This window comes from Anguilla rostrata, chromosome 13, assembly GCF_018555375.3.
Source record: "Anguilla rostrata isolate EN2019 chromosome 13, ASM1855537v3, whole genome shotgun sequence".
Lineage (NCBI taxonomy): Eukaryota > Metazoa > Chordata > Actinopteri > Anguilliformes > Anguillidae > Anguilla > Anguilla rostrata.
In genome coordinates, this window is record NC_057945.1 from 7,226,562 (window position 1) to 7,240,118 (window position 13,557).

The window sequence follows — 13,557 nt, forward strand, 5'->3', positions numbered from 1 at the left end:
GGGTGGCCCTGGTCGCTACATACTTGGATTTGCTAATGGCTTTACGTGTGTTAAGTACAAAATGGAAGCCCCCTTTATGCAATGCAAAAAAAAACATTACCAAAGCCCATAAAAAAGAGCTTAAATTATGTGCTGTATCTGTAATGAGATCCAGTAGAAATGCAGGTTTAAAAAAAAAAAACTGCACGGTATGCATCAAAAAAAAAAAAAAAAAAAACGCATAAAAAAATAATCTCCCAAGCTGCCCCTTGCCACAGCATAGATTTCCACATATTTCCCCTCAACAATGGAGAAGGCTTAAGGGCCCTGATGCTAATTGTGGGCCTTTGATCCGGATTGGGCTAAATCCATCTACTGTTGACCTGGCCCATCCATTACCTACAATCCAGCTCTCCCGCAGGAAGAAAAAAAAGCCTTTTAAGGGATTAATTGCTTTTCTGTTGTTTTGTACAGGCTTAGCGCTCTAAATTGCGCATTATAGTGACACAAATTGGCCTGTGCCCATTACGGTTGCCCCCGCCATCCGGCCGCTGTTTGGCCCCCCTAACCCCCCCCCCCCCCCCCCCCCCGTCACACGCCCGTTCCTTTCGCTTCGCTCTGCCGCCTCCAACGCCGCCGGAAAAGTAAATCTCTGCATTAGAGCAATCTGGCAAAAGACAAAACCAAAAAAAAAAATCATAATAATAATAATAAAACTGCGGTGATCTAAGTGATTTGCCCTACATTCAGGATAACGTGTCATAAACTCGTTCTCGGATGTAATTACGCCTTCGTAATGGAAGAATTACGCGGGGACGGAGCTAAAAGCTACCGCAGTTTGTGCACCCTTAAATCCTCTCCTGCGCGAGTTATATAACTTGTAAACCCGTAGGGGGCTCTCTCACAACTACACGTGTAATTGCTCAACATAAATAACAAACAGAACGGCAGGTTGATTTATTGATATACCAAAGGACTTGGTCTGCTTTATATCTGCGCATTTTCAGGGAGTGTATTCAGCAGACGTGCAGTCGTATCTCTGCATTAAATGCAGGCAGTGAATTTGACCCAGTACACGGCTTTTGATTTTTCCGCCTTCGTCTGCGACATTCAGAATTGATCAGCTTTAGCATGCCTGTACCGCAGCAAGAGTGGATCAAACAAGTTATTAGATGGAGAAAAACACAACAAGAAATATTTGTGAGGAGGTTTGTTTGTGCAGACCCTGCGGTCTCTCTCGTGGAGCGCTAAGGAACAGGAGCAGCTAACCATGGATTCAACTAACTTCTGGATTCAAACCTGCAGGACCTGCTTATTGAGGTCCGATTCTTGGCTTTGCAGGGGAGTGGCCAGGGCTGACAGATGGACTGAAGGCCGGGATGTGGAAACTGCAGATAGAGGCCAGACCCAACAATGGCTGCACCACGGCAGCCCTCTCTGACCACATCCACCTCTGTCTTCACCATGGCAACCCTCAGTAACCACATCCACCTCTGTCTGCACCATGGAAACCCTCTGTGATCACATCCACCTCTGTCTTCACCATGGCAACCCTCAGTAACAACATACACCTCTGTCTGCACCATGGAAACCCTCTGTGATCACATCCACCTCTGTCTGCACCATGGCAACCCTCTGAGACCACATCCACCTCTGTCTGCACCATGACAACCCTCTGTGATCACACCCACCTCTGTCTGCGCCATGGCAACCCTCCGTGACCACACTCACATCGTGATGCACCATGGGAACTCAGTGCAGCCATACCCACCTCAGTCTGCACCATGTTGACCCTCTGTGAGCGCAGCTCTCGGATGCAGTTGAAGATGTCCACCACTCCCTCGTTCTCCGCCATGTCCAGCATGATGTCCACTGCAATGAAGCAGCCCGTTCTGCCTGCGCCAGCACTAGGAAGAGAGAGAGAGAGAGAAGAGTGGGTATCAGTTATTAGTGAGATGGAGAATGAGAGAGTTGCAGGTCCTACAGGAAAAAGATGGATACACACGCACACACACACCTACATGTGGGCATGCGCACACACAGAGACATACACAGAGACACACACACACACACACACACACACACACACACGCACAGGTGCGTGCACACACATACACAGACGCTCACACACACAAGCATTTACACAGACATACACATGCACACACTCACGCACACATGACGTATACACACACACGCACACACACGCACACACACACACACACACACACACAGCACAGGTGAGAGTGACGGGGCCGCAGCCGTCCTGACCCTGCTGCCGGGTGTTAGGGAAACATGCAGCGCACTGGAGGGAGTCGTACTGAAGGGGGGGTCATCCTGCAGGGAGCTGTAATTGGGGGTGGGGGGTGAGGGGAGTAGGAGGAGGGGGTCATCCCGTCGTCTCTCAGTCTCTCCCCCCCCACCCCCCCCCCCAACAGCTCTGGCGTTCCCGCCGCTCCTGCCGCCGCCGCCGGGCAGATCGCCTGTCAGTCCCCGTGATTAATGGCTCCGGCGCGGTCCTGGGGGGGGGGATAACGGCGGAGGAAATTAGAAACGACTTTGCGGGGCCTGTCAGAAACTTCGCTCCGCAGGGGGGGCCCCCCGAGACGAGACTCGTCTGCCGGACTCGGTCTGCATCGTCTCCCGTCCTGCGCCAGGCTCCAGCTCCCCGAGCCCCGACGCCCTCTCTCTCTCTCCGTCAAACGCGGTTGGCTGTTTGCGGCGGGGGTGTGTCGACGCGTACGTTTGCCGGCGCTTTCCTGGGGAAATGGCGGTAGGGAAATGTCACGCGCGGCCGTCCGTCTTTAGCGGTGTGCGCGGACTCGCGCCGCGCCTCCGTCTTTGTGAAGACGCTCTGAAGGCTTATGGACAGAGCAACGAGGCGGGGTGAGCCTTTAGCACTCTCTTTCTCTCTCTCTCTCTCTCCCAGTACCCCAAAGTTCAGGAGAGAGGAGCAGAGTGCCCCCCCCTCTGGAATTCAGGAGAGAGGAGCAGGCTGAGCGTGTCGGAGCAGACCGGCTATTTCCTGGTTAAAGATGCGCTCGTCGCATCTGATTTTCCCTCTCAATCCGGAGCCAAAAGCAAAGCAAGGAAGAGAGGTAAAATGGCCGCTCGCTATTATAGGGGCTGCTTCTGAGCTCCTTCCTGTCCAGTGTTTGGGTCTCTGCCCTGCCCCTCTGAGGTGAGCGGCTTCATTTGCCCTCAGAAGCAGTAGCAGCACCCACCTCATCCTCCTCCGCCCCACCCCCCCCCTCCCCCACAGGGGCCAGCCACAGCCCTGAGAATACGGAAGCTAAAGCGTCCATTACAGCCTCAAACTCGGCTCCCCCATCAGCCTCGGCGGCTGCTGGCCGTCCTTCCAGCCATAACTGCAACCCCTGCATTGTAAGGACCCGCTAATTATTCTTAATTAGACACATTTCACATCTACTGAAGGATTAAGGTCTCGCGGTGTCAGAAATGGCTGCGTGCCACAAAGAATAAATTTGCCAACCCGGGACTTTTTAACCAGTCAGGTCAATTAGCGCTTTCATTTTTCTGAGATGTGCTATACGGAAAATAATTCTCTTTAAAAAGAGGTCACATTGTTAATAGACTGAATTATAAACTGACAGCTAATATCAGAGGACTGCTAATTGCTGCAAGTGTGGACAGCTGGTCACTGACACTAAAACCATTTGTGGGAAATGGGTTCAAAGGCAAAGCAAATCCAAACTGCATTTTTGTCGAAAAGTTAAAGAAAGAAAATGTAGAAGAACTTTAATGGATGTTTTCAACAAAGTTAAATGATTAAGAGATATGAGTCAAAGTCTATTAAGGGCTTCCATAGACTTACTGCTCCACCAGTGTAATATTTCTGAAGGAGAAGAATACTTTCACTGCGTGTGTGTGTCTGTGTCTGTATGTGTGTGTGCATGCGCGTGTATGTGTGTGTGAGTGCAAGCCTGTGTGTGTGTGTGTGTGCAAGCCTGTGTGTGTGCATGTGTGTGTGTGCGCGTGTAAACTCAATAAGCACCTTAAAGCTAAATAATTGCCTAAATCTTACCAACACAGTTGCACAAAGTGACAGGCCTGTGCACGGGCTGCTTACACCATGCAGAGTGCAGATAAACGAGGCAGGTCATGAGCTGGTTCAGACAGTATGAATGCTAATCAACGACCCAGACGCTAATAGGGCGGCAGTGTAGGTTAGGAAACTGGGACCATGGCTTAGAGGTTGCAGGTTCAACTCCCAGGTGAGACACTGCCCTTTCAGCACTTGAGCACTGTACTTATCCTAAATCACTTCAGTAAATGTACAGCTGTATAAAAGCATTCCGGGGTGAAAAGTTTTGTAAGCTGTGAAAGCCACACTAAAATAAAGTGTACATGAAAAATGGCCAAAAGGAAATAATGTCATTTCCAAGATGGCGCTGCTCTGTGGCGACTAATGCATGGCAGCACGTGTTTGTTTTTGCTATGTTTGTATAATTGTGAGTGTAGCTGTCTTAGTTGAGAGCTGCTACAATGCATGTGGATTGTAATGGATTTATAGCTGCTGCATTGCACCTGGAGCCTTCTGAATGCACCTGGAGACTCAGCGTTAGTGGATTACCGCAATGCTGTAATTCTCACTTCTTAACCTCACGTATGCAGAGAACGGACTGATGTCTGTTGTCATCACAATGGACTGCAGGAGACGAAAACGGGAAAAGAAAGGGGTCAAGGCCCCCCTGCCCACAGCACTAGCCTGTTTGCAAACACGCGTTCACTTACTAAACAGTTCGCAGAGCTTCATTCGTTGACAAAATGCACGTGTGAATACAGAGACAGCTGTCTGTCAGGCTTAATGGAAAGCCAGCGGGAAGAATCAATAGCCAATGATGCATCGCGTATTGAAGGTTTTAATTGCTCAATTAGAACGGTTCAGGACAACCATGTAACCAGGCGGGGGGAAGGGGGGGGTGAGCTTAGCACAGGGGGAATCAGAGCAGCTTACGCTAAAATGTAAAGAGGAGCGTACAAATAAAATTTAAAGTAAATTTCACGGGAATACTCTCCGACGCTGATCAATGGGAACACATCACACGGCGGGAGAGAAATCAGCGGCGACAACGACGGAACTTTCGCCGAGGAACGACATCAATTTCCCGCAGATTTAATTAAGAGGCGCACCTGGTTGAGCGCAACAGCCTTCTGCAAGCTCTGCGCCTGAGGGGTTCGACGGTTCTGACAGACTGGGCTCGCTGCACCAAATCCCACAGAACCGGCGCATCTCAACCCATACCGCAGCCAGCCTACATGGAATTCATCCACAATGAATTGAATCCACCCTACCCAAATACGCAAACCCTTACGAGTACCCCTAACGACTATAGACCTTAACTGCCCCGACCTCGCTTTTGATAAAAAAAGCTTGGATGGGGAATTATGCTGTCCCCCCTAATTAAGGAAACGTGACTGACAAGATCCGCTGGAGTTCGCCCGCAAGGCAAAGCGTGGCGTCCAAGCCGCACCTCTCTTTCCCGCACGCAGACGAACAGAGCGTACGCGCACGCATTCTGTTCGTGGACTTAGCCTCCGCGTTCAATGCGGTGAACCCCCTATCTCACGCTACAAACGCTCGAGGGCAGGACCGTGAGCAGTATGTTAGTACGGTGGATAGGCGCTTTCCCCGCTAACCGCACCCAGTCCTTCAACAAAAGCCTCCTCTTCCTCGTTATCATCAACACGGGCCTCCCGCGGGGTTGCCTCGGTTACCCAGCCTAATTCACCATAAAGTGTTCCTCGTCAAACTGTCACTTTGTCAAATTCTCGGGTGACACGGCTGTCGTAGGGCTCGTGTCCTACCCCCGCACCGAAGACCGTTACAGGATACGGGGAAAAAGGGTTTCAGAATGGAGCTAATAAAATCTTTAGTCTTAAACCACCACAAAAGCTAAAGAAATGATAGTAGACTTCAGAGGTGGCTGAAACAGCAAATAATTCCGTTGAGGTGCCCAGGTATCTTGGAACATTCACTAACAATAAGCCGAAGCTTACAGGAAACATTCAGCAAAGGTCAGCAACGGCTGCATTCACTCCGTAAACTAAGAAAACATCCTGTCGGCAATAACACCCTCTTCAGATTTCACCAAACATTCATCGAAAGCACAATAACCTTAGGATTACTTGCCAGATACAGTTCACTCTCAGCAGAAATAAAATATCAAAAAAAAATATCAAAATCTACAGCTAAAATTGGAGGTAAAAAGGCTGGACATTCAAGCCATCTTCAATCACAGAACCATTCAGAAAAGTGATGACAATATTAAGGACATTTCTCTGCTGCTCCACCAGGGAAGGGTTTGGGATTGCATACATACAGGACAGCCAGAACACCAGAGGCTTTCATTACAGCTTCCCTCAGTTTACAAAACAAACAACATTAACCACCCCCCCCCCCCCCCAAGACCGCACGGAGCCACAAGGGCAGTTATTTATTTATTGTCATCGTTAATTTATGTTGCTTATGAAATGTTGATACTCCTCATTGTTAGTTTGTCTTGATGTGAAGTCAATGTCATCGCTGCTGCCTTATTGCGCTGTCAGTGTTATTCATTGTTTGTTCCGTGTGTCATGCAAGAAACACATTCCTGTAAGGATCAATAAAGCATTCATTCATTCATTCATTCATTCATTCATTCATTCAGTCATACATTAATTCAGTCATACATATGTCAGAAGACTGCCCTCACAGGCCAAAGTCACAGACAGTGTCAGCTCTGTTTCTCTGTGCTACAGCAGATACGCACACACTTTAACTCTCACATACTGAGAATGCAGAAACAGCATCTTCTCCCCTTTTCTAGTTACCTGCCAATACCAAATTGAAAGGTAAAGAGTGTGTCACAAGTGCTCTTAATAATGCCAAGCATTCTTACAAAAAAGTACATTTTAATTCTTAAAAATAAATAAATAAAAATATGATTTAGTGTTTATTAACCTTGATCAGAAGGCATCTGCCCACACCACGCACTGACAGTTGGTTCTAAATGCTAATGAGCTGCTCTAATGCAGTGCACGCATTTTATAAATTTTGTTTATGCGTCGTGATATGGATTGCTGTGATTATGAGTGTTGAATTAAGTGTTCTCCAGCTAGAGGCCGTGTGCTGTGTTCTGACCTCTCTGCTCTCTCTTTCAGCCTCCAATCAATGATCCGCTCTTCCTGCTGCTTCCTGTACCAGAAATGACCTGCTTATTCCACCTGCAATGATCCACTATACCAACCTGCAATGATCCACTATCAGAACCAACAATGATCCACTATCACAACCTGCAATGATCCACTATCACAACCTGCAATGATCCACTATCAGAACCAACAATGATCCACTATCACAACCTGCAATGATCCACTAACAGAACCTACTGTGTAATCATCCACTATCAGAACAACAATGATCCACTATCAGAACCTGCAATGATCCACCATTATAACCAAGAACGATCCACTCTCACAACCTGCAATGATCCACTATCAGAATCAACAACGATCCACTATCACAGCCTACAACGATCCACTCTCACAACCTACAATGATCCACTCTCACAACCTGCAACGATCCACTCTCACAACCTAGAATGATCCACTCTCACAACCTACAATGATCCACTATCAGAACCAACAATGATCCACTCTCACAACCTACAATGATCCACTATCAGAACCAACAATGATCCACTATCACAACCTGCAATGATCCACTATCAGAACCTGCAATGATCCAATAACAGAACCTGCAATGATCCACTATCACAACCTGCAATGATCCACCATTATAACCTACAATGATCCACTCTCACAACCTACAATGATCCACTATCAGAACCTGCAATGATCCAATAACAGAACCTGCAATGATCCACTAGCACAACCTACTGTGTAATAATCCACTGTCTCAACCTACAATGATATGCTGTCGGTATCCATATTGATTTATATTGAAACAGTATCAGTACCTGCAATGGACCACGATGGGTCCGGCGTCAGGGGGGTTGAGGAACTTGACTTGGCGGACGAACCCCAAAAGGCCGGTGGCGTAGCAGGGCACCCCGTGGTCCGGCCAGCTGGTGAAATGGAACTGCCGAATCTCCCGGATCTCGTGGTGGCCCTTCTGAGAGAAAGCACACGGGTTCAATACCAACGTGTACAACTGTGCCCGTACGACAATGAATTAAGGAGGACATTTGCACACACATGCACACACACACCAATGTTTTAAGGAGGACATACACACACACATTCACATGCACACACATACACCAATGTGTTGAGGACACTCACACAGAAACACTCAGAAACACTCACTCAAAGTGGGAGTACAAGGCCTTTGCACAACACTGATTATGATATAAAAATATTTTTAGTAAAATTAAATCATAATTTGAAATTGAGAAATGCAGGATGAGTCAGCATGCTTTGGCCACAAGGAGACTAATTAATTTCCCCTGCTGTGGTGTTAAAAATAAACAGGAAAATAAACCACAGGTTTTCAAACACTCTTTCCTTATAAAGTATCTACATACAGATCCTACAAAAAAAAGAAGATATTCACATTGGAACTAAGCACAGCCAGAGCATACATTACATTGCAGGCTTTTAGCAGACACTCTTATCCAGAGCGTATTACATTGCATCCAATTATACAGCTGGATACATACTGGAGCAATGCAGGTTAAGTACCTAGCTCAAGGGTACAACGGCAGCGTCCTACCGGGGAATCAAACCTGCGAACTTTAGGTTACAAGACCAACTCATTAGCCATTATACTACACTACTGACGCCCCCATCACACACAAAAATCAATGGGTGCCTTGCAAGAGGACTTTAGGGAGCCAGTGTTCACCTGCTATTCTCTGCTAATAATTCCCCTCTTTAGACCTGGTCCAGTCGCTCTCCCCGTTCATGCTAATTGCAGTTTTGGGTGGTGAGAGATTTAATCCCAGCTGCCCATGCGAACATGCTCGGGAAACCCAGACGGCTAGCGAACGACGGCGCTAACGCCTCCCCGCTCAGCGCGGCGTCCTGAAACCCTACACAAACGGTAGTAAACCGCGATTGAGCCGCGGAGGCCGCGGGCTCGCGCTCGCCTGATTCTCACCCGACAACGCGGGAGGACTCTTTTACACGTAACGCCGCGCTGCGGTAGAGTAATCCCCCGCAAACCGCATCATTAGCAGCACTGCTCGGGTTTCCTGCTCCCTCTCTCTGTTCCCGGCGGCTAAACACCGCTACACGCTCTCTCTCTCTCTCTGTTTGGAAACGCGCGCGGCCAAAACGTCGAGCCGGCCAAAACCCGCGGCGCGCCGACTCGCGCAGGCCTCAGCCCGCCGATGGGGCGCGGGGCATAGCGTAGCGTAGCAGGGAGCAGGGCGGGTAATTGGGATTCACGCCGCTCTCTGAATACACGGAGAGGCCCCGAGGTCAAGGGAAAGGTGCCGCGGAGGCCGGTTCGACGCGGGCTGGAAAAGCGAGCCGTCGTACGGTCTCGGCGAACGGCTTCGCGGTGCGACGGCGAAACGGGCACTTAATAGCCCGTGCAATTATCAGAACTCCTGCTCCTGCTTTTAGGCTTCCTTGTTTTTCATTACAAAGCTTTCCCTGCATCGGTGAACACCACTCGCCCCACCCCCCCACCCCCCACACACACACTGGGTCTGCTTTGATTACCTCCGCCTGACAGAATCAGACCGGCTCCAGCCGAAACCCTGGGCTCAGCTCAGCTCAGCTTACATTATTTAACGCGCACCGTAGCGCAGGAAACGCTCCCGGACGCTCCCGGACAGGAGCGGCGGCCGGCTCGCGGGCCGCGCGGCGCAGTTTACCTTCTGAACCGTGAAGGTCCGGATGACGTACTCGGCCAGGGGCTCCGTCTCGATCAGCGTCACCTTGACGTCCCCGTAGACCTCCGTCTCGTCGGGCCAGTACCTCACGCATTTCACCTGGGCAGAGGCGGAGGCAAAGGTGGTGAAAGAGGAGAAAATTCACCCCGGTCACTTTTTACCAAGGACACCTTGGCCCAGATTGGAGCTCTCAACTCCAGCCCAATTTTCTTCCCCGTGCTTTTAAAAAGTTATTTTCCAGTGCAAGCACACTTTGATGACTCGAACGAGGCGATTGTGTAACCCGCTGAACTGTGTCTGTAAAAAAAAAAAAAAAAAAAAAACTCAACACTTGAATTCAATTTAGGAGTCAGAGCCGAGAAGGGGAAAAAAAAAAGAAAAAAAGTTGACTGAATCGCAGGCTGAATTTTTCACAGAAGTGAAGGCTTGACGTGAAGTATTGACTCAATAGTGCGACTGCAATTCCCTGATTGGACTGTTTTGCTTTTTTAAAAAAGAGTACATAATTGGCTTCTGATTGGCGCCATCCATAAAGGCTGCCTGTCGCTAACACAAGCTGGGCCCTACTGCTCGTGTTATTAACCCAATCCGAGCAGTCGACGGCGGGCCCAAGCGGCTGAGCTCTCCAGGGCAGGCCGGGTTTAAGACAGCTAGCTACTTTATTTGGCCGCTGACGCATTATAATTCCTCCACGGAGAGCGCCACCACGGGTCCGCATTTTTTGGGAAATGAAAAACAGTGTGATGCCTGGATGGTAATATTATTACTAGGGGGGGAAAAAATGGAGGCTCCCTTTAGAAAACGCATCAGGACCGGCAGAAATATCTTGAAATAAATTGAGTCTCCTTTTCCTGGTGTGATTGAGTCGGAAAGGTTTGCACAAAAGTAGTTTTAACCAATAAACAGGATGAAGTGGGGTTGGGGGAGGGGGGGGGGTGCCTGTGGTGCTGGGAACACAAGATACAACTGAAGCCAAAGGGGGGGGGGGCATGACCGTACTTTCTGACTACACGCGCAACCAGTGAGGAAGCCTTTTGGAGAGACAGAGCTTCAGACCGCACGTTTACTGTCTGAAGCCGGTTACCATGGGGGGCGGGGCAGACGTAGAACTCGAGAGAATCAACCTACCCTTCCTACTTCCACCAGGTTGGTAACCATGACGATACTGCCGGAATTCTCCTGCCAAATCATCCTCCAGAAGTCCCTCACGGTCTCCTGCATTGGGCCTGAGGAAGAGAAGAAGGAGCATGACAAACCAGTAGATAACGTCTCAGGGTGCATAAACATCTATAAACTTCATTTATTTTATTCTATTTTTTAAAATGTTGTATAAACAGTGTGATGGAAAAACAACCTAATTTAAAAAATTGTAAGAATTGAACCTGTAACTTTAATGAACGGGCCGCCCCTTAATCTGGGGACAGCTTCTGATTGGTTCCATCCCCCTGCCCGCGGCCCCCGCTCCCTTACCTCCCCGTGCGTTTAATTACCTTGCGTAGCGATGTAGTGTCTCGGTCTGTGGTATCCCTGGGACGCAGCGGGGGGAAACACAAACACAAGCGCTTACATTAAAGGCCCCCCCTGTGGAACCGGGGGGGGGGAACCCTAAGCAAACAGGACATTCGATTACGACGCGGTCGCTTAAACAAACGATGTGACACCGTCGTTACGCGACGGCTCCCTCGCACACACGCGCGCGTGCCTGACACGTCGCGTTCGTTAGCGCTAAAGCCGCCGCGAGATAAATGAACCGTTAGCGGAGCCCAGCTCCCAGAGACAGAACTCCCCCCCCACCCCCCCCCGGGCGCCGCAATCAGTTTTACTGCAGGATGCTGGCACCGTCCACCCGCTAATTGGTTTATTAGCGGGAAACGGGCTCGTGACACGATTGCAGACGCAGCCGCTCGGCGGGCCCCGGCTGACGTCTCTTCAAAAGGGGGCCGGTCCCGGCCGTTTAGGGAAAAAAAAAAAAAAGCCTGCCGACGCGGCGGGACCCGCGACGGCGTTCGCGGCTACGCGTTCGCGGCTTTTCATCCGGCCGAAAAGAAAAAAACGGCCTTTCTGCGCCCGCCCGGGCGGCCCGCTTAGCGCTCGGGAGGCGGGGGGGCTGTTTTTCTCAGATTACGTAGCGCCAGCGTGCCAGGGGCCCTGCCAGGGGGCCCGCTCCAAACCGACCAACAGCAAGCCGCGCGTTTCGCGTTTAGCCGCCACTCCGGCTGTGCGGGCTGCTCTACTGACACCTTACTCATGGTCTACTCGCACCTTACTCACGGTCTACACGAGGCGTAGTGTCGACACCTTGCTATAAGGCAGATAAAAAAGCCCACGAGAAAGCACAAAATGTACATTTTTTTAAGGAAACACTTCAGGCACTTAGAGGAGAATACACCAAAGACTGCAACACTTTCGCACATGTTAAAATGCATTAAGCACTGGGGTAAAAAGTGTTTTAATGCAACTCACAAAGCACCAGCAGTGAGTGGAAAATGCACATAACTGCACTACTCAGGAAAGAGCAACACAGTCTACTGTCTGCATCTTATGCGTTTAATCCCTATTACCTACATACATTTCAGTGCCAAAATATGTCATTTTTATACAAATACAGGCGGAGCCCAATTAACATTAAAAATACATATACATTATATATACACTAAACTCAGCTCAACCTTTGCTCAAAAAATATCTTTCGAAGGTCACTCTCATGGATGAAATGTCTTATTTCAAAAATAAAAATAGTGTGATATTATTACACTCGTGAGCTAGTGTCACAACACTTCCTCCTCTAAGACAGGCTTGCTGTAAGAGGTCAGTTAAATTCACAGGCTGTATTTTCTTCTCATTATGTATTCTTATGTTCTTGTGTTCTAGATGAGCCGAATGTCCTGCTCTCCTCATTATATATTCTTGTGTTCATACTTACATCGATGTAGTTGGCGTTGATGTAGTCTGAGTGGGGGTCCCCATCCAGTAGCTGCAGTCTCACCCGCGTGTGATCATCTGTGGGGTCAAATTTTCACAAAAGGCAAGTCTAAAGTTACATTTACTCATACACAGGACAAAAACACTACATGTCTAACGTTCCATTTACTCATTCGCAAGACAAGAACACTACATGTCTAAAGATACATTTACTCATTCACAGGACAAAAACACATGTCTAAAGTTACATTTACCCATTTACAGGACAAAAACACTATACGTCTAATGATACATTTACTCATTCACAGGACAAAAATACGTCTAAAGTTACATTTACCCATTTACAGGACAAAAACACTTCATGTCTAAAGTTACATTTGCCTATTTACAGGACAAAATTCACTACACGTCTCAAGATACATTTCCTCATTCACAGGACAAAAACAGTACACATCCACATGTCTAAACAGTAGCTGTGTAGTTTAATTGTGTTTGAACAACTACCATTTAATTACATGACACTTACATTTTTTGAATTGTGTGTAACGTGTGTGTTTGTGTCTTTGGGCGTACTGTATTTACACACTGTCCAACAGCACACAGCACACTCACGCTAAACTGGTGGTTTACGGTCACGTTCAAAACTATCTAACCGGGAGTACTTACATAAAGTTTATATGAGCCATCCCTCTTTTTAATAGCATCATATTGATGGATTTGCATTGTAAAATTTGTGAACTACATTGTATGAATCCCCCCTTGTGTTTTTTTTTCTTCTTCTTTCTTTATGTAT

General features: G+C 48.4%; 1 protein-coding gene across 1 annotated transcript in view; it reads right to left on the reverse strand.

Moving 5' to 3' along the window:
- ptprt (protein tyrosine phosphatase receptor type T) overlaps positions 1 to 13,557 on the reverse strand; it is a 301,390-nt gene that overhangs the window by 24,066 nt on the left and 263,767 nt on the right. The window contains exons 22-27 of the mRNA XM_064305091.1: positions 12,766 to 12,842; positions 11,333 to 11,369; positions 10,971 to 11,068; positions 9,825 to 9,941; positions 7,959 to 8,113; positions 1,751 to 1,886 (exon numbers count right to left, since the gene is read on the reverse strand). Of these exons, the coding sequence (XP_064161161.1) occupies positions 1,751 to 1,886; positions 7,959 to 8,113; positions 9,825 to 9,941; positions 10,971 to 11,068; positions 11,333 to 11,369; positions 12,766 to 12,842 (620 nt within the window). The remainder of the gene's footprint in view (positions 1 to 1,750; positions 1,887 to 7,958; positions 8,114 to 9,824; positions 9,942 to 10,970; positions 11,069 to 11,332; positions 11,370 to 12,765; positions 12,843 to 13,557) is intronic.